Consider the following 26,351-nt stretch of genomic DNA (forward strand, 5'->3'; position numbering starts at 1 on the left):
TTATAAGTGCATTCACTCTGCAGCTCCTCAGTACCTCTCCACTCTCATCTCTCCCTACATTCCTCCACGGGAACTCGGTTCACTGGGTAAATCTCTCTTATCTACACCCTTCTCCTCCACCGCTAACTCCAGACTCCGTTCCTTTTATCTTGCTGCACCATATGCCTGGAATAGACTTGAGCCAGTACGTCAAGCTCCATCTCTGGCTGTTTTCAAATCTAAGCTAAAAGCCCACTTTTTTTGATGCTGCTTTTAACTCCTAACCCTTATTCACATGTTCATATTTTATCATCCTCACTTTAATATTCCCTTATCTCTTGTTTCTCCTGTTTGTCTGTCCTAATTAGATTGTAAGCTCTGTCGAGCAGGGACTATCTCTTCATGTTCAGGTGTACAGTGCTGCGTACGTCTAGTAGCGCTATAGAAACAATGAGTAATTAGTAGTAAGTACTTCAAATTGCAGGAATTCAGTGGTTCAAAAGGAGCTTTCATCAGCTGGGTGAGAACGACATTAAGATCCCATGACACTGGCGGAGGTTTGACCGGGGGCTTTGACAAAAGCAAACCTCTCATGAAGCGAACAACTAAAGGCTGTCCAGAGATAGGCTTACCCTCTACACGGCGATGAAAAGCACTAATCGCACTAAGGTGAACCCTTACTGAGTTAGTCTTGAGACCAGACTCTGACAAGTGTAGAATGTATTCAAGCAGGGTCTGTGTAGGACAAGAAAGAGGATCTAGGGCCTTGCTGTCACACCAGACGGCAAACCCTCTTCCATTTGAAAGAATAACACTTTTTTGTGGAATCTTTCCTGGAAGCAAGCAAGACCCGGGAGACACCCTCTGAAAGACCCAAGGAGGCAACCTCTAAGCTCTCAACATCCAGGCCGTGAGAGCCAGAGACTGGAGGTTGGGATGCCGAAGCGACCCCTCGTTCTGAGAGATGAGGGTCCGAAAACACTCCAATCTCCACGGTTCTTTAGTGGATAATTCCATAAGAAGAGGGAACCAATGTCCCTGGTGGAAGAACGGCCAGGGACTGCATAGGCCTTCAGAAGGACAGAGACAGTGGGCGTTCCTAGCCTGGATGGCACCCGGAGGCGGAATCACCGATGTGCCCCCCCCCTACGAAATGACCCCCCCCCCGGGGTGCACACCGCTGGGGGGGGGGGGGTGCCGCGGTGCGCGCCTTTCAGCTCCGAGTTTGCTAACTTCGCTCGTTCGCTGCAGCTACCCTCTGCCCCGGAACAGGAAGTAACCTGTTCCGTGGCAGAGGGAGCTGCAGCGAACGAGCGAAGTTAGTGAACTCGGAGCCGTCAGGCACGCCCGCGGCACCCCCCAGCGGCGTGCACCCGTGGCGGACCCGCCCCCACCGCCCCCCCCCCCTTGGTACGCCACTGGGCAAGAGTTCCTTGCAGGTACCTGCCTCTGCTGAGAGCTGAAAAAAAATTAACTCTCGATGGGCAATTTGGAGAGCCAAGTGAGGGCATATCTGAGACGGACTATTTGAAGAATCCACCGGTTGGAGGTTATACGAGGCCACCTTTGGTGAAAACCTTTTAGCCTCCCCCTGACCGGGGCAAGTTCACATCCAGGGACGGACACTTTACTGCAGCTATGATCTGTTGTAGCCATCAAAAACTCGTCCCTTGCTTTGACTGGGGAGCAGCAGGGGCCTTAGGCGTGCGGCTGTTGACATAAACAAGCGCGCTTGGAGCTGAGTACGCTGACAAGCCGAATGACTGTACCCATGCCATAATAATAGTAGGACCATTCCCGTGGCTTGTCAAAATCCTTCCTCGATGAGGTGGTGGATGCAGAAGGTCGCCCGGTGTGAGAAGAAAAAGTAACCGTATGTTTCTTGATTTGGTCTGCGACCCTCCTCAACTTCTCTCCAAAAGATTATCCCCAGGCGTGAGATAACGATGTGTGACTGACAAGAGACGAATAGACAGTAAGGGCTGGCCTTGAAGCTCTGATGTTTGGTGTTACTACTCTCAACCCCAACCTCATTACTCTCAACCCCCTGAGTGGAGGAGTAGCCTAGTGGTTAGTGCAGTGGACTTTGATTCTGGGGAACTCAGTTCGATTCCCAGTGCAGGCTCCTGTGACTCTGGGCAAGTCACTTAACCTCCATTGCCCCTGGTACAAAATAAGTACCTGAATATATATAAACCACTTTGAATGTAGTTGCAAAAAACCTCAGAAAGGCGGTATATTAAGTTCCATTCCTTTTCCCCCTGTTAGAGTTTGGTTAAGAAACCCTGAGATAGACACTAAGAGGCTTATTTTCAAAGCACTTAGCCTCCCAAAGTTCCATAGAAACCTATGGAACTTAGCCTCCCAAAGTGCTTTGAAAATATGCCTCTCAGTCAGACTACATAAGTATTGCCATATTGGGACAAACCAAAGGTCCATCAAGCCCAGCATCCTGTTTCCAACAGTGGCCAATCCAGGTTACAAGTGTCTGGCAAGATCCCAAAACAGTACAATACATTTTATGCTGCTTATCCTAGGACAACTGGTATAGCGTATCATGATACGTTGTCCGTGTTCAAAACTTTATATAGGTAAATCTACAAGATCTTTGCATGTGCATATGATGGAGCATAGGTCGCATATTTTGGCACAGAATTTGGGTGCTCCCCTTGGTGCAACACTGTATTCAATTCAAGCATACCGTTGGGAAGTCGTCCCATTCCCTTTATAATTTTTGTTGCCCTTCTCTGTACCTTTTCTGATTCCACTATATCTTTTTTTTTTTTTTAAGTAATGACCAGAATTACACACAATATTCAAGTGCGGTTGCACCATGGAGCGATACAAGGGCATTATAACATTCTTATTCTTGTTTTCTATTCCTTTCCTAATAATTCCTAACATTCTATTTGCTTTCTTAGCCATTGCTGCCACTGAGCAGAGGGTTTCACACATATCAACGATGCACCTAGATCCTTTTCCTCGTCGGTGACTCCTAATGTGGAACCTTGCATTACATAGCTGTAGTTCGGGTTCCTCTTTCCCACATTCATCACTTTGCACGTGCACACATTAAACATTGGGGTACTCTTGGATAAGGATGGTATATTAATAATAAATACAAGACAGGAATCCCTTTTATCTGAACCAAGGCATCTGAATTAGCAAGTGGGCCCACGTGGGGGAAGTAGAATATTGCAATGCACTGCCATGCCATACAGAGTCCTTCCCCTTGTTTCCCTATTCTGTCCATATATAGATGTTTGGAGGACAGGCCTGATGAGACAGTCACACAACAGATGTGCAATCCCCAACTGATCAGCATAACTGACTAACCACATACTAGCATTTGCTATAATGTGCAAATTCCTGAATTCTATCTACATGCTCTGTGGTTAGTGTTGGGAAGCAGGGGACCCGAGTTCAAATCCTACTTCTGATATGTGACCTTGAAGAGGTCAGATATTTCCTTTTTTTTTTTTGCCAGCTTTTGAGTTTCCATTACAAAAAGCATGCTACTTTTCTGCTTGCAAAAGTTGAAAACAATGCTATGCTCTGACCAACTGCGTGGCAAAGAGGGAGGGAGGGATGTGTGGTGGAGGGCTCCTTCTCCTTTAAGAGCTGGAGCCATGTCGTTTCTGTGTCAGTTTCACTCTACACCCACCCACCACCCCTTTGGCTCTCCTCCGTGTCAGTTTCACTATGGCGATGGCTGAGAAGAAGGAGCCTCCAGCTGTAGCTGTAGAAATGAGGACTGATGAGAGCGTGAACTGTGAGCAGGGTGGGGACAAGTAATATGTGGAGCTAAAACCTACAAAGGAAACCTCACGACAAGCCCCTTCAGATCAGCTGAGTGTAATACCCCCCTCCCCCCAATAATCCTAGGGGAATTACTTAAGAAAGAAGAACAGACCGTTCAACAACCAGGATCCAAAGTGCAACACCTTCTGTGCATGCCTGCAAGATTGATTTTGGTTTTAATTTTCTTTTAGCCCTGTGTAAATATATATGATCTACCTGGTCCACTCCTGTCCAGTTATTCCTGTGCCTGGGCACGAAGATTCTTCAAGATGTTATCTGGATCGAAGAACTCTTTTAAACTGAAACAGGATATTCACGAACCCCAGGTAAGCAATCAATAAAACAGGAGACAGTAAGAGAGATGCACAAAAAAAAAAATAATCTGATCAGCATGTTTCCCATCTATGTTATATTTCCAACAAACCCCTCTTTCTTTAGTATTACCAGAGTTGCTAGAGTTATTTTCTGTAACTGTTTCTAACCTGTTTTCCAGCCTTGTAGTCTAGAGAACTCTTATTCTTCAACATAAGTCCTCTCTGCATTTATTTATGAGACAGAAACATCTGGTTCATGGCTCTCCGATATTTAATATGCCAGATGAAAAGCAAGCACAATATGTTTATATTAAAGGCTAGTTACAGTGCTACTGATGTGGGTAAGTTTGGCATAGAATGTAAAGATGCATTGAAGTTGGAATTTCTCAGTTGTCTGAGAACGTTGGTCATGTTTACTTCCAAAACTGAAAGCTAGTCTCTCCCTCTATGTGTTCCCAGCATAATAAGATTATTGTTTCCAGGTTAAACTCAGGATTAGACAAGCAGGGCTAGACAAGAACAGCATACTTTACAGAGTGTCATGAAAAAAAAATTACCTTCTGAATTCAGAGACAGAGAAGGGTTTTTATGAGGGAGAAGTGTTATTATTTTCATTTGATGTGAATTTAATTTTGTGCTGAAGGAGCTAGATACTTCTACAGTTAGGCACAGTGTAGAAAAGGTACAGAAATAAGCTTTCCCCTCAACCACTCTGCTGAATGTGATAGTGCAACTGCTAGTCCTGGTGGTGATGTGCATAGTGCTGAGACAAGCTTCTCATTTCATAGAGGCTGAAATAAAAGTAAAGAACAGCAACCTGTTTCCATTAAGAGTCAATGTTCTTAAGCAAAATGTTTAGCAAATGATTATGGTAGCTATAAAAAATAATCATGATACAATTTTAAGTGCTTTAATATTTCCATTTTTAAATACTGGTCCTTTGCCATCAAGAGCCACAGTTTAATACTAGCTACTGTGGACTTAAATGACGCCTACATATTCTATAATGTCCAGAAGTTGTGCATTGAATTTTTAGTGCAATCTCAGTTGGTTGGTTAAGGTATGGTCTTGAGAATGGACTACATTTTCAAGCAAATGTACTCAGACTTGTAAATCCATGTTGAGAGAGGGAAGTGGGACCTCTTCTTTCTCCATCTGTACTTCTTCCCTTGGTACTCTGATCTCATCCCATGGTTTTCAGTATCATCTTTACGCTGATGACTCCCAGATCTACCTCTCCACACCAGAAATCTCAGCAGGAATCCAGGCCTAAGTATCAGCCTGCCTGTTTGACATTGCTGCCTGGATGTCTCAGCGCCATCTGAAACTAAACATGACCAAGACTGAGCTTCTCATCTTTCCCCCTAAACCAACCTCTTCTCCTCCCACATTCTCTATTTCTGTGGATAACACTTTCATCCTTCCTGTCTCATCAGCTCATAACCTTGGGGTCATCTTCGACTCCTCCCTCTGCACATATTCAGCAGATTGCTAAAACCTGTCGTTTCTTTCTCTATATCACCACCAAAATTCGCCCTTTCCTTTCTGAGCACACCACCAGAACCCTCATCCACACTCTTATCACCTCTCACTTAGACTATTGCAACTTGCTTCTCACAGGTCTCCCACTTAGCCATCTCTCTCCTCTTCAATCTGTTCAAAATTCTGCTGCACGTCTAATATTCCGTCAGTGTCGTTTTGCTCATATTAGCCATCTCCTCAAGTCACTTCACTGGCTTCCTATCCGTTTCCGCGTACAGTTCAAACTCCTCTTATTGACCTATAAGTGCATTCACTCTGCAGCTCCTCAGTACCTCTCCACTCTCATCTCTCCCTACATTCCTCCCCGGGAACTCCGCTCACTGGGTAAATCTCTCTTATCTGCACCCTTCTCCTCCACTGCTAACTCCAGACTTTGTTTTTAACTCCTTATTCACCCTTATTCACTTTGTTCAGAACCCTTATTTTATCATCCTCACTTTAATATTCCCTTATCTCGTTTGATCTGTCTGTCCTAATTAGATTGTAAGCTCTGTCGAGCAGGGACTGTCTCTTCATGTTCAAGTGTACAGCACTGCGTACATCTAGTAGTGCTTTAGAAATGATAAGTAGTAGTAGTAAGTAGTATATACTTTTGTTCTACGACTGATCCTGTGGGAGCATTGAATACAGCGTGCTGTGAGAGGCAGCTCCTGAGGAAGCGTTCATGTGAAACAGTCAGCTCCATTGAACGTTGACCCTTCAGCTAAGGGCCGCTGTTTCCTTTTATCATATTTACTGCTTGCTGCTTGAAATCACTATAATTTGCACAAAGATTATATTTGGAAATTTATTACTGAGTTTGGCTACAAAAAACATGAAGGTTTTTTCAACTTATGATGGTTGAATATTGAGCATCTTCCTGTTTACTATTTATTTTGGTAGGGGCACTGCTCTAAAGTGTTTTCCTACCATGTGAATAAGAATAACGTAGTATAATATGAGGGACCATTATGTTTTGAGTGGGAGAGATACAAGTGCCAGAAATGGTATTCAATGCTGATGTGTCAGAGAAACTGACACATCAGCAACAGATCTACAAAAACGAATGGCTAGCACAGACAGATTTCAAACACTATCTCCAAAATTGGGACGACAGATGCAGGAACATCCTAGACGAAATTGCACCACTACAAACACGAACCACACGAAGACACAGCTCAATATCTTGGTTCAACGAAGAACTGAAACACAAGTCAGGAGACTCGAACGTGCATGGCAAAAAATGAAAAATGACCATACACTCAAAGCTTGGAAACAAATGCAAAGAAAATACAAATACACAATAAGACAATAAGACCAGACTACAAAGACGCCCACAAACTCTACCAAATCGTGAACAAATTATCACACCGGTAATAACAGACAGCATAGACACCCCTTCGGCTGACCAACTGGCCAAATACTTCAATGAGAAAATTATAAAACTTCGATCCACACTACCACACAATACCACTGATCACGAAAAATTTCTGGACTGCCTTGACCCAACTCCCGGCGAACACCCAGCAGATCGAACCTGGAATGACTTTGATCTGCTAACTGAAGAAACCATAACTCAAGCACTGAACAAATTTTCCAAAAAACACTCCAAATTGAATATTTGCCCCAGCAACTTGATAAGGTGTGCCCCCAAACGATTCATAACAGACCTTACATCACACCTGAATTACATGCTACAACACGGACTCTTCCCCAAAGATAAAGGAAATATATTACTTACACTCATTCCCAAAGACTTAAAGAAGAAATTAAATGACACAACCAACTACCGACCAGTAACAACCATCCCCCTGACAGTAAAACTAATGGAAAGTATGGTAACCAAGCAACTCACCGAATACCTGGACAAGTTCACAATACTACATGAATAACAGTTAGGATTTCGATCCAACCATAGCACCGAAACAGTGCTAACCACTCTCATAATCAAATTTAAGCAACTAATTGCAACTATATAGTAACATAGTAGATGACGGCAGAAAAAAGACCTGCACGGTCCATCTAGTCTGCCCAACAAGACAAACTCATATGTGCTACTTTTTGTGTATATCTTACCTTGATTTGTAACTGCCATTTTCAGGGCACAGACCGTACAAGTCTGCCCAGCACTATCCCCGCCTCTCACCACTGGCTCTGGAACAGACCGTATAAGTCTGCCCAGCACTATCCCTGGCTCCCAACCACCATCCCCACCTCCCACCATCAGCTCTGCCACCCAATCTCGGCTAAGCTCATGAGGATCCATTTCTTCTGAACAGGATTCCTTTATGTTTATCCCTCACATGTTTGAATTCCGTTACCGTTTTCCTCTCCACCACCTCCCGCGGGAGGGCATTCCAAGCATCCACCACTCTCTCCGTGAAAAAATACTTCCTGACATTTTTTTTTTAGTCTGCCCCCCTTCATCCTTTTATCAGTTAATAATGTTACCACCGATTCCAAGTTTGTCCAATAGTTTGGTTAGTATGTTGTGATCTACCATGTCAAATGCACTGGATAAGTCGAATTGTAGAAGGAGGATGCTGTTTCCAAATGCAATTTCTTGTCTGAATTTGGATACTAGGGTGAGTAGGACAGATTCTGTGCTGTGGGCTGGACAGAAGCCTGATTGTGACTCATGTAGAATGGAGAATTTTTGTATGTAGTCGTTGATTTGAGAGGTCACTCTGTTTTCCATCAATTTAATTAGTAGAGGAATGGAGGCGATGGGGCAGTAGTTGGTGACATCGCTCACTGGTTTCTTTGAATTTTTTTGGTATTGATGTAAGCAGTATCTTGCCATGTTCAGTGGGGAATGAACCCTGCTGTAGCAGAAGGTTTAGGTGGGAGGTGAGATCTATGATAAAGCGTTCTGGGGCATTTTTCATTAAGTAGTTGGGGCATGGGTCGAGATGGCAGGTGAGATTTGGAAAGTTTGGTGAGTGCCACAGAGACTTCTTGTCGTAGTAAGGAGGATGAAGTTTGTCCATGAACGGTCGGCTGGAATTTCATCTCCATATGGGGTCCAATTCGTCGAGAAAGGAATCAATGTTAGTACAGTCTTGTGGAATTGTGCTGCAAAGATTGGGTGATTTGTGTATTGAACTAATTTGCCAGCTGGTCAGCTGATCGGCAGTTTGTGAGGATGATGTGACTGGGGTTGGTATTAATAAGATTCTGTATGAGTTGGAATTGTTTTTTATGTCTGTAACCTGCTGTTTAGAAATTGTTTGTGGTGTAGTAGGATCTGTTTTTGCGTGTTTGATGGCATTTTTGTATTTCCTGTGTGACTGTTTCCATGCATTGTAGGTGTGTGTATCTCTAGTTTTGTTCCATGCCTTTTCTAGTTTCCTGGTTTGTGATTTTAGGGTATGTCATTGAACCATGGTGTGAGGTTGCGTCTGTGTAGGGTTTTTGTACGTAATGGGGCTATTTCATCTAGTATAGTTTTGCATCTGTTGTTCCATTCAGTGAGGAAGTGATTTGAGTTAGGTTGTGTAGACCAATTGTTGTTATATATTTGTTGCCAAAACCTTTCCTTGTCGATCCGTCCTCTAGTGGTGATTGTTATTGGGTCTTGTTTAATAAGCTGACCTTTTTTCCGCCATAATAGGGTTCAGTTGCTTTGTGATGGTCTGACCAGGGGGTGGCGGACCACTTAATATCAGAAATGTGGATGTTCTGGTTTGTGGAGAATTTGTAAGAGATGATGTCTAGTGAGTGACCTTTGTTGTGGGTAGGTTGTATGGGAGGGAGGTCAAGGTCGCAGAGATGAAGGAGTTCTTTGAATTCTTGAGTGTGGGTATTGTTAGGGTCCTCTAGGTGTAGGTTCAGGTCCCCAATCAGTAGTACATTGGAGTTATTGATGCAAGTGTTTGATATGAAATCCATGAGGGTGGATTGGTTGTCATTCCAGTTAGAAAGAGGTCTATAGAATAGGATGACGGTTAGGTGATCATATAACAAGGAGCTGGAAAGTTTGATTGATACAATTTCAAGCTGGGGCACAGTGGTTCCAGGATAAGAGTTCTGCAGAAAGCTTGAATTTGATATAAGCCTATTCCTACTTCCTCCGCCTCTCTCCCTCTTTTCTTGGTCCAGACGTATGCTCTGTAATTTTGTTCTTTATAAGATCTCTGCCATTTTGCCTGGCACGATGTCAGGTTCACAGGTCTATAATTTCCCAGATCTTCTCTGGAACCTTTTAAAAAAATCAGCGTTACATTGGCCACCATCCAATCTTCCAGTGCCATGCTTGATTTTAAAGATAAATGACATATTACTAACAATAGTTCACAAATTCATTTTTCAATTCTATCTGTACTTGGGGATGAATACCATCCAGTCCAGGAGATTTGCTACTCTTGAATTTGTCAAATTACACCATTACGTCTTCTAAGTTTATACAGATTTCGTTCAGTTTCTCTGACTCGTCAGCTTTGAATATCTTTTCTGGCACCGGTATCTCTCCCAAATCTTCCTTGGTGAAGACTGAAGCTAAGAATTCATTTAATCTCTCTGCTATGGCTTTGTCTTCTAACTGTCCCTTTTACTCCTTGGTCATCTAGCGGTCCAACCAATTCTTTTGCTAGCTTTTTGCTTTTAATATACCTAAAAAAATATTTTACTATGTGTTTTTGTCTCTGCATCTCTCTAACGCAATCTTTTTTTCAAAGACCCTCTTTGCCTTATCAGTGCTTTGCATTTGACTTGCCATTCCTTATGCTCTTATTATTTTCAGTCAGTTCCTTCTTCAATTTTCTGAAGGATTTTTTTTAGCTCTAGTAGCTTCCTTCACTTTTTAACCATGCCAGCCGTTGTTTTTGTTTTCCTTTCTCCTTTTTTAATACATGGAATATATTTGGCATGGGCTTCCAGGATTGTATTTTTGAACCACAACCACATCTGTTGTACATTTTTGACCTTCGCAGCTGCTTCTCTAAGGTTTTTTTTCACCATTCTTCTCATTTTATCAGTCTCCTTTTTGAAAGTTAAATGCTAACGTATTGGATTTCCTTTGTGTACTTACTCCGAGGCTAATATCAATTCTGATTATATTATGATCACTGTTATCAAGCAGCCCCAGCACCATTACTCCAGCACTAGATCATGTGCTCCACTAAGGACTAGGTCTAAAATTTTTCCTTCTCTTGTGGTTCCTGTACCAACTGCTCCATAAAGCAGTCCTCGATATCGTCAAGGAATTTTACCTCCCTAGAATGCCCTGATGTTATATTTACCCAGTCAATATCGGGGTAATTGAAGTCACCCATTATTATTGTATTCCCGTTTGTTAGCCTCCCTAATTTCTGATAACATTTCTACATCTGTCTGTTCATCCTGGCTAGGTAGACTTAGTGCACTCCTATCACTATCCTTTTCCCCTTCACACATGGAATTTCAATTCATAGGGATTCCAAGATGTGTTTTGTTTCCTGCAGAATTTTCAATCTATTTGATTCAAGGCCCTCCTTAACATACAAAGCTACCCCTCCACCAATTTGATCCACCCTATCACTACGGTATAATTTGTACCCAGGTATGACAGTGTCCCACTAGTTATCCTCCTTCCACCAGTCTCAGATGCCTATTATATCTAATTTTTCATTTAGTGTAATATATGATGATTTCACGAAGTCAAAAGATGTGGCTTGAGCTATAACCTGCAGTATGGCTCTTACAGAAATATAACTCAGTCAGGAGACATGAGTGAGCCATAACCTGTAGAGTAACTCTGGCCATGTAGAGCTCCAAATTGTTGCCTGCAGCGCTAGAGTAAAAAGTCAGATGAATGCATAAAAGAAGCCTAGAGACTCCATCTTATTTCTTAGGCTTCTGGCATTCACATACATACATTTCAAATTATGTTTGTTGTTCCTATTTACATCTTGCTAGGCAGTTGACAGTGTTAATTTGCAATCTTTTGTCTTTTTATTTAAGGACACCTGATCTACTATGGTCTCTTTTGCAACCTCACTATTGGGATGCCCTATCTTCCCTGTTTTGGTGATATCTTTGAAAGATATCTTGTTCCAAATCATGCGTTTTTGAACGACTGTCTGCCTTCCTCCCAGGTTCTGGTTTAAAAGCTGCTGTACCTCCTTTTTAAATGCCGATGCCAGCAACCTGGTCCCACCCTGGTTAAGGTGGAGCTCATCCTTCCCTAGAATGCTGCCCAGTTCCTTACAAATCTAAAACCCTCCCTTGCTGCACCATCGCCTCATCCACGCATTGAGACTCTGAAGTTCTGCCTGTTTCTTGGGCCCTGCATGTGGAACAGGTAGCACTTCAGAAAATGCTACCCTCCAAGAGCCTAAATTTGGCTTCCAGAACCTCTATCCCCACATTTTCCTATGTCATTGGTACCCACATGTACCAAGAGAGTCGGCTCCTACTCAGCACTATCTAAAATCCTATCTAGGTGGCGTGTGATGTTCACTACCTTAGCACCAGGCAGGTAAGTGACCAGGCGATCCTCACGTCCACCAGCCACCCAGTTATCTACATGCCCCTAATAAATCACCGAATACAACAACCATCCTAACTCTTCCCTGCAGGACAACAGCTCCTGGAGACACATCCTCGGTGCTAGAGGATATTGTATCCCCTGGTGTGCTGGTCCTGGCTAAAGGATTACTTCCAACTGCACCAGGGTGATGCTCTCCTTTTAGAAGACCTCCCTCCTCCAAGGTAGCACAGGGGCTGCCAGAGTACAGGTGGGACTTCTCTACTACAACATCCCTGTAGGCCTCCTCTACCTCCCTCAGCAACTCCAAGTCTGCTACTCTAGCCACAAGAGAATGGACTCGTTCTCTGAGAGCTAGGAGCTCTTTGCATCAAGCACACATATGACCTCTCACCAACTGGGAGATAATAATACATGTGACACTCAATGCATGAAGCTGCTGTTTTGGGTTTTTTTTTTTTTTGTTACTGCTGTGAGCACTATGTTTAGCTTAGGGTATTATCCAGTATCTCTCCACCTCCTTGGGGGTAAAGATGTACAAAAGTTCAAGAGCCCTGGCCCACTTAAAATGCCATCAGGCGAGTCCTATTCCGTCAGCATCATGCAGGTGAGGACCTTGTGAAGAGGAAAATGCTTCAGGGGTCCAGCAAGACCCACCAACAGAGGATCCCCTCAGAGAACCTAGAGCATATACTCAGAGCTTTAGTAACTTTGTCAATAATACGAGAAAGCTCCTCTTGCCAGAACAGGCAAATCACATGGGAATGCTCTTCCTCCTCCTTTGAGGGAGAACCCTCCCCTCACCCCAAAGGGGCTACATACTCTCTTGCTGCAAAAAAAGCAGCATGAGAGGAAAGGGTTAAATCTCACAAAACGGCTGCATATCCCGCTGAAGACATCAGGACTGCAGGTCTCGACACTTCAGTGTGGGAAAAATAGCCTTCAGCTCCAGCGATCCCCTCCCCAGGCTGTTTTTGAAGTAGGAAACAGCCCATCACAGGAGGGGCAGACAGAGCTGGCAGCCATACTAAGCTGCCATCTCTTGAGCGCCTGCCTGCATATATGTTCAACCACACAGCAAACACATATAGACCTGACTTCCTGCTGAAGCTGACTTTAGTCTAGGGAACTGGTGTCTCAGCCATTCCTCTGCTCTCAGCTGATTTTTTTTAAACTCAAATAGCTTTATTTCCCTTAAAAGATGAATAAAGCTAATTAGGCAGGACCAATTGGAATTTTTTTTTAAACTAAACTAGCTGGAAGCTGAAGGGAGAGCCTGAGGAAAGGACACCTGAACACGGTGTACAACTGTGGGAGATGGGGACCCCCAGGACCTTGCCCAGTTGATGCTAAAAAGCACATCTGGAGACTGCAGAGCAAGGCTCCGTGCTCAACCAGGTCTAATCTGGGGATCAAGTACCTTTGTGCTTTGGGAACTTAAAGATTGGGGTTTAAAGGAGGAATTGTAGGTTAGTGTTAGGCAAAAATAAAAATATGAAAAGCAAATTTGAACAACTAATCTCCATAGTCTTTTCCACTTAGTTTTAAAAGCTTTGTACCACAGCATTAACAGATAGAATCTAACAGCCACTGCAGGATCTAATTTAGTATTTCCACCCACCCCTAGGACAACTCTTCATTTATAGTCAGTTATTGTAATTAGAGTAACAAGCAAGGAGTGCTCTTACAGAGTTTTAAATACATGTCATTACCATCTAAGAAGAAAACACTAAATAAATCATAAAATATTCTATATAAACTAAAAGAATGGAGGAGTGGCCTAGTGGTTAGGGTGGTGGACTTTGGTCCTGGGGAACTGAGGAACTGAGTTTGATTCACACTTCAGGCACAGGTAGCTCCTTGTGACTCTGGGCAAGTCACTTAACCCTCCATTGCCCCATGTAAGCCGCATTGAGCCTGCCATGAGTGGGAAAGCGCGGGGTACAAATGTAACAAAAATAAAAAGACACTTTTATATTAGGCTAATATCCTTAATACTGTAGCAAGTTTTAAATTATTGAAAAACTCAAGAACACTAAGATGGAGTCAGCAGTCCAGCAGCGAGAGGGGTGCTATCCAGTCTTTTGCATTGAGTGTCACATGTATGATTATCTCCCAGTTGGTGAGATGTCATATGTGTGTGCCCGATGCAAAGAGCTCCTAGCTCTTAGAGAACGTGTCCGTTCTCTTGAGGCTAGAGTAGCAGACTTGGTGGAGCTGAGGGAGACAGAAAGGTACATAGAGGAGACCTACAGGGATGTTGTAGAGAAGTCCCACCTCCAGTCTGGTAGCCCCTGTGCTACCTTGGAGGAGGGAGGTCTCCTAGAAAGACAGCATCACCCTGGTGAAGTATGTCTTCAAGTGCTGCCCGGGAGGGAAAGGTTAGGACAGCTGTTGTAGTTGGTGATTCGATCATTAGGCATATAGATAGCTGGGTGGCTGGTGGATGTGAGGATCGCCTGGTGACTTGCTTGCTGGTGCGGTGGCGGACCTCACGCGTCACCTAGATAGGATTCTAGATAGTGCTGGGGAGGAGTCCGCTGTCTTGGTACATGTGGGTACCAATGAGATAGGAAAATGTGGGAGAGAGGTTCTGAAAGCCAAATTTAGACTCCTAGGTAGAAAGCTCAAATCCAGATCCTCTAGGGTAGCATTTTCTGAAATGCTACCTGTTCCACGCGCAGGGCCCAAGAGACAGGCAGAGCTCCGGTGTCTCAATGCATGGATGAGACAATGGTGCAGGGAGGAGGGTCTTAGATTTGTTAGGAACTGGGCAACATTCTGGGGAAGGGGGAGCCTATTCCGAAAGGATGGGCTCCACCTTAACCAGGGTGGAACTAGGCTGCTGGCGTCGGCATTTAAAAAGGAGATAGAACAGCTTTTAAACTAGAAATGGGGGGGAAGGCCAACAGTCGCTCAAAAGCGCATGGTTCGGGATAAGGTAGCTTGCAAAGATACCTCACAAACAGGGAAGATAGGGTTTTTGGATAGTGAGGTTGCACAACAGACCATGGTAGGCCGGTGCCCTTAAATACAACTAAAGAGCAGACAAAAGATGGTAAATCAGTAGTGTCCAGTACTAAGCATCATGCAAATAGGAACAACAAACATACTCTGAAATGTCTATATGTAAATGCTAGGAGTCTAAGAAATAAGATGGGAGAGTTGGAATATATTGCACTAAATGAAAAATTGGATATCATAGGCATTACTGAGACCTGGTGGAAGGAGGATAACCAGTGGGACACTGTCATAACAGGGTACAAAGTATATCGTAGAGATAGGGTGGACCGGACTGGTGGAGGGGTAGCATTGTATATTAACGAGAGCCTTGACTCAGATAGATTACAAATTCAGCAGAACACAAATCACACCTTTGAATCATTGTGGGTTAAAATTCCATGTACAAAAGGGAAAAGGACGGTGATAGGAGTGTACTACCGTCCGCCTTACCAGGATAAGCAGATAGACGCAGAAATGATAAAAGAAATCAGAGATGCAAACAAAATGGGCAATGTGATAATAATGGGTGACTTCAATTATCCAAATATAGACTGGGTAAATGTAACATCGGGACACGCTAGAGAGGTATAATTCCTTGATGAAATCAAGGACAGCTTTATGGAGCAGCTGGTGCAGGAGCCGACGAGAGAAGGAAAAATTCTAGACTTGGTCCTTAGTGGAGCGCATGATCTGGTGAGGGACGTTATGATACTGGGGCCGCTTGATAACAGTGATCATAATATGATCAGTTTTAATATCAACCTTGAAATAACTATACACAGGAAGTCAAATACGTTAGCGTTTAACTTTAAAAAAAGGAGACTATGATAAAATGAGAAGAACGGTGGAAAAAAAAACTTAGGGGGACAACTGAGAGGGTAAAAACTGTACAATAGGCATGGACGCTGTTCAAAAATACCATCCTGGAGGCCCAGGCCAAACATATTCCACTAATTAGAAAAGAAAGACGGAACTCCAAAAGACAGCCAGCCTGGTTGAAAAGTGAGGTGAAGGAAGCTATTAGGGCTAAAAGAAACGCCTTCAGAAAATGGAAGAAGGAACCGTCTGAAAATAACAAGAAGCAGCATAAGCAGTGTCACAGCAAATGCAAGGTGCAAATAAAGAAGGCCAAGAGGGATTACGAAAAAAAAGATAGCATTAGAGGCAAAAAAACATAGTATAAAATTTTTTTGGCATATTAAAAGCAGGAAACTGGCAAAAGAATCGGTTGGGCCGATCAAGGAAGACAAAGACGTAGCGGAGAGATTGAATGAATTCTTTGCTTCGGTCTTCCCCGAGTAAGATTTGGGTGGGATACCGGTGTCGGAAATGGTATTTCAAGCGGACGAGTCGGAGAAGCTTACTGACTTTACGGTAAACCTGGAGGCCGTAATGGGGCAGTTCAGCAAACTGAAGAGTAGCAAATCTCCTGGACCGGATGGTATTCATCCTAGAGTACTGATAGAACTGAAAAATGAGCTTGCGGAGCTACTGCTAGTGATATGCAATTTATCCTTAAAATCGAGCGTGGTACCGGAAGATTGGAGGGTGGCCAGTGTAACACCCATTTTTAAAAAAGGTTCCAGCATTATAGACCGGTGAGTCTGACGTTGGTGCCGGGGAAAATGATAGAGGCTATTATTAAAAACAAAATTACAGAGCACATCCAAGGACATGGATTACTGAGACCGAGTCAGCACGGCTTTTGTGTGGGGAAATCATGCCTGACCAATTTACTTCAATTCTTTGAAGGAGTAAACAAACATGTGGACAAAGGGGAGCCGGTTGATATTCAGTATCTGGATTTCCAAAAGGCGTTTTACAAGGTACCTCATGAAAGGCTACAGAGGAAATTGGAGGGTCATGGGATAGGAGGAAATGTCCTATTGTGGATTAAAAACTGGTTGAAGGATAGGAAACAGAGAGTGGGGTTAAATGGGCAGTATTCACAATGGAGAAGGGTAGTTAGTGGGGTTCCTCAGGGGTCTGTGCTAGGACCGCTGCTTTTTAATATATTTATAAATGATTTAGAGATGGGAGTAACTAGCGAGGTAATTAAATTTGCTGATGATACGAAGTTATTCAAAGTCGTTAACTCGCGACATGATTGTGAAAAATTACAGAAGGACCTTACGAGACTGGGAGACTGGGCTGCTAGATGGCAGATGACGTTTAATGTGAGCAAGTGCAAGGTGATGCATGTGGGAAAAAAGAACCCGAATTATAGCTACGTCATGCAAGGTTCCACGTTAGGAGTTACAGACCAAGAAAGGGATCTGGGTGTCGTCGTCGATAATACACTGAAACCTTCTGCTCAGTGTGCTGCTGCGGCTCGGAAAGCAAATAGAATGTTGGGGATTATAAGGAAAGGTATGGAAAACAGGCATGAGGATGTTATAATGCCATTATATCGCTCCATGGTGCGACCGCACCTTGAGTATTGTGTTCAATTCTGGTCGCCGCATCTCAAGCAAGATATAGTGGAACTGGAAAAGGTGCAGCGAAGGGCGACTAAAATGATAGCGGGGATGGGACGACTTCCCTATGAAGAAAGACTAAGGAGGCTAGGGCTTTTCAGCTTGGAGAAGAGATGGCTGAGGGGAGACGTGATAGAGGTATATAAAATATTGAGTGGAGTGGAACAGGTGGATGTGAAGCATCTGTTCACGCTTTCCAAAAATACTAGGACTAGGGGGCATGCGATGAAACTACAGTGTAGTAAACTTAAAACAAATCGGAGGAAAATGTTTCTTCACCCAACGCGTAATTAAACTCTGGAATTCGTTGCCGGAGAACGTGGTGAAGGCGGGTTAGCTTGGCAGAGTTTAAAAAGGGGTTAGACGGTCTCCTAAAGGACAAGTCCATAAACCACTACTAAATGGACTTGGGGAAAAAAATCCACAATTCCAGGAATAACATGTATAGAATGTTTGTACGTTTGGGAAGCATGCCAGGTGTTAGAGGAAGAGAAAAATACTGGAACTTTCTCAGTGCGCCAGCAGGTTATACCAGTGAGTTCACTGGAAAAGCCTAGCTTTTTCTCTACCTCCATCTGCTGGTAGAGTAAGATAACACCCACATGTTCAGAACGGTGCAGCTTTGATGACAAGGATGGTGCAATTGATAGGTCACTTTCCTAATGCACCTGCAACCTGAATTTGAATACCATACTGGGATTTCTATCTGGTAACTAGCCTCTGGCCAGTTTAGCCATCCATCTACTTTTGGTCAGTAAATGAGTGGCCAGCCTTACCTGGGGGAAGAAGGTTTGAAGTGATTGGAGAAGACAAGGGCAAACCAACTTAAGAAAGTCACAGCAATCTGGCTGAATTATCGATCGAGCAAACTCAGACACACCACAATCCAGACAGCTGCAAGAACTACATCACTAACAGTGTGCCATGAAACTGCCACACATGTGGTGCCCTTTATAAACTGTTCACAATTTCGTACTTGAGTACAGAGGACTACCTTTATGTTTTTTATTCGTATTTATATTTTATCTTTGATATTACAGTTTATTCATATTTATATTTTACCTTTGGTATTACAGAGAAATATTTTGCTAAATGAAACAAGGATTTGTGTGTACACTGGACACTTATGAGAACCACAGTTAAGACCCTCTAACAGAACCTTTTGCAATCATGTTATGATCATACAACACTGTCAAGGTATACACACAGTCAGAAACAAATTACATGTTCATATCCATAACTTCCCCCAACAGTTTACATTGTAATTATGGATGATTCACTTGGTTCTCAACTAGAAGCCCTATTAAAATAAGCTCACCTCCGACACTCTTCAGAAAGAGATATTGGGCCAGATATATATTATGACTTTTGGAAACCATGTATAAAATATGCTTACCTCCAAAGGACTGTCTGCAACAAGATGTGTTGATGTTGCTACCTCCCTGTAATACTGTCTACACATGATCTTAGCAAAAAGACAGAGAAGCAATAATATACATTCCTTGATTACCAAAATCAGTTATACTGTTTTGTTTTTTTAACCTTTTTTTTTTGGTTAAGATCAAGTACAAGGGTATGAGCCAGGAGCTAAAGATGGTACTGTTTTGGCTTTTTGAGTGAGAATCTATAAACTATTGGCTGCTAATGTCCTGCCACTTAACCCCACTGGGAACTCAGTAATACGATGAGAGATGGAAGAAGACTTAGGTGTTGGATTCAGTGTTAGTCTTGTAAAAATCAAAGAAGAAAATGATAGTACCTCAAGTGGTCTAGCAGCAGAGGTTGTGAAGGCTAGCTCTGCCAGATTTTGGACATGCATGGAATAGCTAGAGGAAGAGATTAAAAGTTAGGTGGAAAATACCATAGGGAGAGCAGGTGGTTTGTAAAGGAAATGTGTATGCTCATCTACCCGGCTAGGTAGGCTGGGTGAGTCAATTAAGTCATATCTGCTTGCCATTTTTTATATAACTATAAAAACTAAAACTCCTGGCAAAAAAGATATTAAAAACCCAGTGAAGACAATATTTCATATTTTCCCCCACTGCAGTAGGAGAGAACATTTCAAGAAGTCAGTAATTTTGGCAGAATTCTCAAGTTTTCACCCAGATGAATTTAGTAGCTGGGTCCCTGATTGATGGAGATATGCAAGCCACCAATTCTGTTCTCTTTCTGGAAAGCCGTCACATTTCTACTACAGTAATTTTGCACATACCATGAGAAATTAACCTCATGTCTATGCCAGGGTACATTTGAGTGAGCATTAGCAGTGAATCTGAGAGACTGAGATCACCTCAACACTTGCATTGTTTCAAAGAATGCTTCCTTCTGGAGTTCATAAGTGTAATGTTAACAGAAATCATATCAAGATACCATCAGCTATCAGTAGTAAAGTTTGAACCCAGTGTCTTACTTCCGAGGAAAGCTGCCCACAATGCCTAACCCAGATCAGGCCAGGAACAGCCCTTCTGCTTCTGAGAACTTTGTACTCTCCTGTTAACTGTACATACAACTGTTGCACTTTGTTTTCATCAAGTATCTTGTTAACCATTAACTTGCTGCATATGCAATAGTTTAAATTCAAACATGAGCCACAACACATTGCTTTTAGAAGTAGCCGTTAAAAAAGAAATTTAACACTAGATGTGAAAAAAAGTATCTGATACTACATTGAAAATTAATCTCAATTTATTAAAGTGTCACTTCACGGTTAAGCATCTCAGATAAAAATTTCATTTAGTTTTACTGTGCCTTTCACTACAAGCCTCCCCCTTCTTTTTACTTCCCCTGTCCTTCAAGCTCACGTCTTCCTCTCTCCCAAAGTGGGAGTGGGGGGCAGCCCTGGGCCCCATTGCTATGGATACATAGTGTCCCTCCCTTGAGTGCATACACGGTGAACAGGTTACCACAGTCCAAAGGTGAGGACAGAATAGGTAGAAGGTGGAGTTAGGCCTGGGAGAGGAATGTTAGAGAAAGACTGTTGGGCCTTGGAGGGAGCTGGGCAAGACTGTGATGGGTACAGGGGGCATGATCTAGGATTTAAAGCATTGGAATGATTCAGGAGAAACCAGGAGTCACTTTTATAGAGCATCCCACAACGCATGCACAGGTGTCTTCCTGCTTGACGTGCGAGCATGGGTCAATCAGTCAGAGATGAAGAAGACAACTCCTAGGGGAGGTGGGAGGGTATGTGAGAATACTTGGCTTGCTGTCCTCAGAGAACACCTGCTACAAGTAACTAACTTCGCTTTCTCCAAGAACACACAGGCCAGATGTATTCTCCCAAGTGGGAATCCCTGGCTACCAGGTTCACCAACAACAATGTGAGGACAACAGGAACTCGAAACATCAAGGCCTTGAAGTTGATTAACCTGAAACTATATGAAGGTGTACCCTGGAACAGAACAAAACTGAGCCTATGAGGCTGGAGTTGGATTCTAGACACCAAACAAATTCTGCAGGACTAACCAAACTGGCCATCACATCAGGTACCCTGCTCAAGACAGTAGTGTGATGTGAATGTGTAGACTGAAGACCACATCGCAGCTTTTCAAATCTCCTTGATGGAGGCTCATCTCAAGAAAGCCACCAACACAGTCATTTCACTGACATTATGAGCTGTGACAGGATCCTCAAGAGTCAGCTCAGCCTGGGCATATGCGAAGGAGATGCAATCTGCTAGCCAACTGGAAAGTGTGTGTTTGCCGATGGCTACCCTCATCCTGTTTGGATCAAAAGAAACAAAAAACTGGGCAGACTGTCTATGGCAGTGATGGCGAACCTTTTAGAGACCGAGTGCCCAAACAGCAACCCAAAACCGAATTATTTATCGCAAAGTGCCGGTACTCATTATGGGCGGGGTCACCACATATGATTCCACCCCTATGATAGCCACACCCCTTACACCAGCCATGGCGCATATAAACAGACATCATTGAAAATATTATACTAGTGTAGGAGAAAAAAATAACATGATTTTCTTCCATTATAAATCATTTCTGTAAGCTGTTACAGCTCCAGTATGCCCAGTGCAAAATAAGACAGCAGATGTAAATTCTCCAATTCGACATATTCCAAACACTAAAATGAAAATAAAATGATTTTTCCAACCTTTGTTGTCTGGTGATTTTGTTTTTCTATCCATATTGGTTCTAGTCGCTGATTCTGCTGCTCTCTATCTGTTCTCATAACTCCGTTTCCAGGGCTTCCTTTCCATTGATTTCTTTACTTTCCTCCTTTCTTCTTCATTTCTTGCCCTCCATCCATGTCCAGCAACCATCCTCTCCCCTCCAGCCACAAATGTCCAGCAGCCCTCCTCTCCCCCCTGCCCTACCTCCCAGCACCCGGCAGCACCCAGCACCAGGCCTCCCTCCCACCCAGCACCCACCATCAGGCTTCCCTCCCACCCAGCACCCACCATCAGGCTTCCCTCCCACCCAGCACCCACCATCAGGCCTCCCTCCCACCCAGCACCCACCATCAGGCTTCTTTTCCCGCCCACCCAGCAGCACACAGACAGCACCAGGCCGGCCTCCCGCCCTCCCTCCAACCCAACGAGCATCAGGCCGCCCGCCCGTCCGTCCTCCCAGCACCAGGAACCCCCCCCCTCCTAAAATTTAAAAAGCGTACCTCCTCAGTCGGGGTTAAGGCGGCGTGCTTCGCTCGACGCGCCTTCGGCCTTCCCTGTCTCTCAAGCTCTGGTCCCGCAGTGTGCATTCACCAGAATGGGTATGAGGTTGGGGGAAAACTATTAGTATAACAATTGACTGGTTAAGATGGAACTCTGACACCACCTTAGGAAGGAGCCTAGAATGCACGCGAAGACCTTCTCTGTTGTGATGAAACTTTGTGTAAGGTGTTTAAGCTTCTAGGGTCTGAAACTCACTGACTCTGCGAGCTGATGACCGCCACCAAAAAACACAACTTTCCAGGTTAGATATTTCAGATGACATATGTCAAGTGACTCAAAAGGAACTAGGTGAGAATGACACTGAGATCGAATGCCACAGGAGGAGGATTTGTCAACAACAAACCTCTCATGAATCGAGCAACTAGAAAGATGTACATAATATAACATAAGAATAACCATACTGGGGTGCAGAAAAGACCCATCATTCTGCAAGATAAGGGTAAAAAACCACCCCAATCTCCACGGTTCTTCAGAGGGTAACTCCAAAAGAAGTTGGAGACAGATCTGTCTCAGCTAGTATGATGATCATAGTTCCCCAGAGTTGCTAGAGTTCCGATGTCAATGAATTAGCCTTTGAGTAGCCAAAACGTTTATCCAGTGGCGTAGCAAGGAGGGCTGCCACCCGGGGCGGTTCGCCGTTTCACCCCCCCTCGGCGCATCAACACCCCCCCCCCCCCCGACCCAGTGCCTACCCTCCTCAGCTCCCTCCAACCAGCTCCCGCACCCTACCTTTAAAGAAATTTCGGAAGCCATGGAGAGGTGAGGCGTAGCGCCTCGCGCCTGCATGTAAAAGAAGCGTGGATCCTCATCGGGCCTTCCCTCATGCTGTCTGTCCCACCCTTGCGGAAATAGGAAGTTGCGTCAGCGGAGGGCGGGACAGACAGCGTGAGGGAAGGCCCGATGAGGATCCACGCTTCTTTTACATGCAGGCGCGGGGCACTGCGCCTCGCCTCTCCATGGTTTCCGAAATGTCTTTAAACGAAGGATGCGGGAGCTGGTTGGAGCCGGAGGGAGCTGAGGAGGGTAGGCACTGGTCAGGGGGGGGGTGTTGATGCGCCGAGGGGGGGTGTCATCGTGCTGCACCCGGGGGCGGGGGGGAGCTGGCAGGGAGCAACCCCCCCCCCCCCGAGCTGACACCCGGGGCGGACCACCCCTCCCGCCCCCCCCCTTGCTACGCCACTGCGTTTATCCCACTGGACCCGACACACAATGTCCTCAACTGTACTTTCAAACAGAGAGAACAAGAATCAATCTGGTAGTTAGGCTCTAGGCACTCGATGCACCAATTCTGCAGGTCCATGATAAAGCTCACCTGATTACACTGGACACACCTTTTGAAGCCAGTGAGGGTTGTTTTTTCAGACATCGAGAAAAGAATCAGAGTCAAATTAAACTACTCAATTTTTGAGAATAAAAAGGGGTTACTCAAATTGAGGCCAGTGTTCAGGCCTAAGCGTGCCTAAAGAGCAACAAGATAAAGAAAGAAAATTTGAAGGGCTGAAAATAACTAAGACTCAATGGGGAAAGGTACTAAAAAGAAAAATAAGCAAAAAGAGGTGTCATGAGATGCATAGAGCCCACCTGGGGGGTTAACCCTGCAGCCACCTAAAAGGCATGTCCCAGTACTGTGCAGGTCCGCTACCATCTGCGCTTGTCCTCTACACTTGTGAATGTGCTTTACACTGGCATACCCTTCCAGCCGCCTGCTGGGTCCCACTCATCTCTGTGTGAGTCTCCCACCCGCAAATTATTTCCCCAGTGGTTTCTAAGGACACTGGGGCCACAATCCCAAGGGTCCCACAGTTCCCGGAAAGCACCCACAGACCAAAACACAAACCACCAGGGTTTTTAGTCAGTCCAGGACAGCAGAGTCAATAAACTAATAAGGTTTATTGTCAGGAAACTGAACAGTGAACGGTAAGAGGAAAAAATCCTGAAAATATATGAACAACAGATAAATCAAACAGGTATCAATATTAAAACTAACTAAACATGTGTTTACTACCCGAGTAGTACCTGGGGAGTTCAGGAAATATAGCTGCACACAGAATATAAAATATAACTGCTCAAAGGGGCTCAGTGAAGAGATCTTTTTCTCTCTTCTCCCTATCTGACACTAAAGGTTTCCTCAGAATTTAGGTGGGGAAAAAAACGTTCACTTCTGTAACAGCTATACAAAAAAAATGGCAGTCACCATCTGCTGGCCAAACAAGGGAAATGCACTAGGGAACAAATATGTCATACTTTTGCATTACAGGTTACAGGCATAAATCCCTGTTTCGTCACAAAAGGTAAAAACTGCATGGGAAGGCACTTCAAAACGATAGGAAAAAATGTACTGAGGAGAGACCATAAAGATGTGTCCTCTTAGCTCAGTGGAAAGGAAGAGACTGATGGACCCCTACTCGTGTGTTGGGTGGGAAGGCACCTGTGCATGCATAGTGAGATGCTGCTAGAACCAGAGATTGGAGGCAGGAATGCAGAAGCGCCCCCTCGTTCTGAGAGTTGGAAAACACTCCAATCTCCACGGTTCTTTGGAGGACAACTCCAGAAGAGGGAACCAAATCTGACGCGGCCAGAAGGGAGCAATCAAAATCATGGTTCCGCAGTCTTGCTTGAGTTTTAGCAAAGTCTTCCCTACTAGAGGCATGGGAGGATATGCATAGAGAAGGCCTGACCCCCAATGAAGGAGAAAAGCATCTGATGCTAGTCTGTCATGGGCCTGAAGTTTGGAACAGTACTGAAGGACCTTGTGACTGATCTGAGTGGCTAAAAGATCCACTGAGGGGGTGCCCCACTCTCGGAAGATCTTGCGTACAAAGCCCATGTTGAGCGACCACTTGTGAGGCTGCATTATCCTGCTCAACCTGTCGGCCAGACTGATGTTTACGCCTATCAGATAAGTGGCTTGGAGAAACATGCCGTGACGGCGAGCGCAAAGCCACATCTGGACAACTTCCCGACACAGGGGGCGAGATCCGGTGCCCCCCTGCTTGTTGATGTAGTACATCGCAACCTGATTGTCTGTCTGAATTAGGATGATTTGATTGGACAACCGATCTCTGAAAGCCTTTAGAGAGATCCAGACCGCTTGCAACTCCAGAAGATTTATCTGAAGACCTATTTCCTGGAGGGACCAAAGTCCCTGAGTGTGAAGCCCATCTACATGAGCTCCCCACCCCAGGAGGGATGCATCCGTTGTCAGCACTTTGTGTGGCTGTGGAATTTGAAAGGGACGTCCCAAGACCAAATTGGGTCTAATTGTCCACCACTGAAGATAACTGTGAAAATCGGTGGACAGTTGGATTGCATCCTCTAGATCCCCCGCAGCTTGATACCACTGGGAAGCTAGGGTCCATTGAGCTGATCTCATGTGAAGATGTGCCATGGGAGTCACATGAACTGGAGACGCCATATGGCCTAGAAGTCTCAACATCTGCCGAGCTGTGATCTGCTGAGACGCTCTGACCATGAAAACTAGAGACAGAAGATTGTCTGCTCTCGCCTCGGGGAGATAGACGTGAGCTGTCTGTGAGTCCAGCAGCTCCTACAAATTCCAGTTGCTGAACTGGTAAAAGATGGGACTTCGGCTAATTTATAACAAACCCTAGTAGCTCCAGCAGTTTAATAGTGATCTGCATGGACTGTAGAGCCCCTGCCTCTGGGGTGCTCTTCACCAGCCAATTGTCGAGATAAGGGAACACATGCACTCCCATTCTGCGTAGCGACGCTGCAACTACTGCCAGACATTTTGTGAAGACCCTGGGCGCAGATGCCAGACCAAAGGGCAGTACACAATACTGGAAGTGCAGCGCTCCCAGATGAAATCGAAGATACTTCCTGTGAGCTGGAAGTATCGGGATGTGTGTATAAGCATCCTTTAAGCCCAGAGAGCATAGCCAATCGTTTTGCTGAATCATGGGAAGAAGGGTGCCCAGGGAAACCATCCTGAACCTTTCTCAGACTAGGATTAGTTCAGGGCCCTTAGGTCTAGGATGGGACGCATTCCCCGTTTTCTTTTGCACAAGGAAGTACCTGGAATAGGATCCCAGCCCTTCTTGCCCTGGTGGAACAGGCTCGATCGCATTGGCCTTGAGAAGGGC

The 26,351-nt window shown here is 44.5% G+C and overlaps 1 protein-coding gene across 4 annotated transcripts in view; it reads left to right on the top strand.

The window, feature by feature from the left end:
- Positions 1–3,655: 3,655 nt before the first annotated feature.
- The window catches only part of MTMR11 (myotubularin related protein 11), a 149,411-nt gene continuing 126,715 nt past the window's right edge, over positions 3,656–26,351 (top strand). For 3 of the 4 annotated variants that reach the window (XM_030186967.1, XM_030186971.1, XM_030186970.1), the window contains exon 1: positions 3,656–4,106. In XM_030186967.1, the coding sequence (XP_030042827.1) occupies positions 4,050–4,106 (57 nt within the window). In that variant the 5' untranslated portion in view covers positions 3,656–4,049. The remainder of the gene's footprint in view (positions 4,107–26,351) is intronic. The other variant, XM_030186969.1, reaches the window with a different exon arrangement.

Source organism: Microcaecilia unicolor, chromosome 14, assembly GCF_901765095.1.
Source record: "Microcaecilia unicolor chromosome 14, aMicUni1.1, whole genome shotgun sequence".
Taxonomy (NCBI): domain Eukaryota; kingdom Metazoa; phylum Chordata; class Amphibia; order Gymnophiona; family Siphonopidae; genus Microcaecilia; species Microcaecilia unicolor.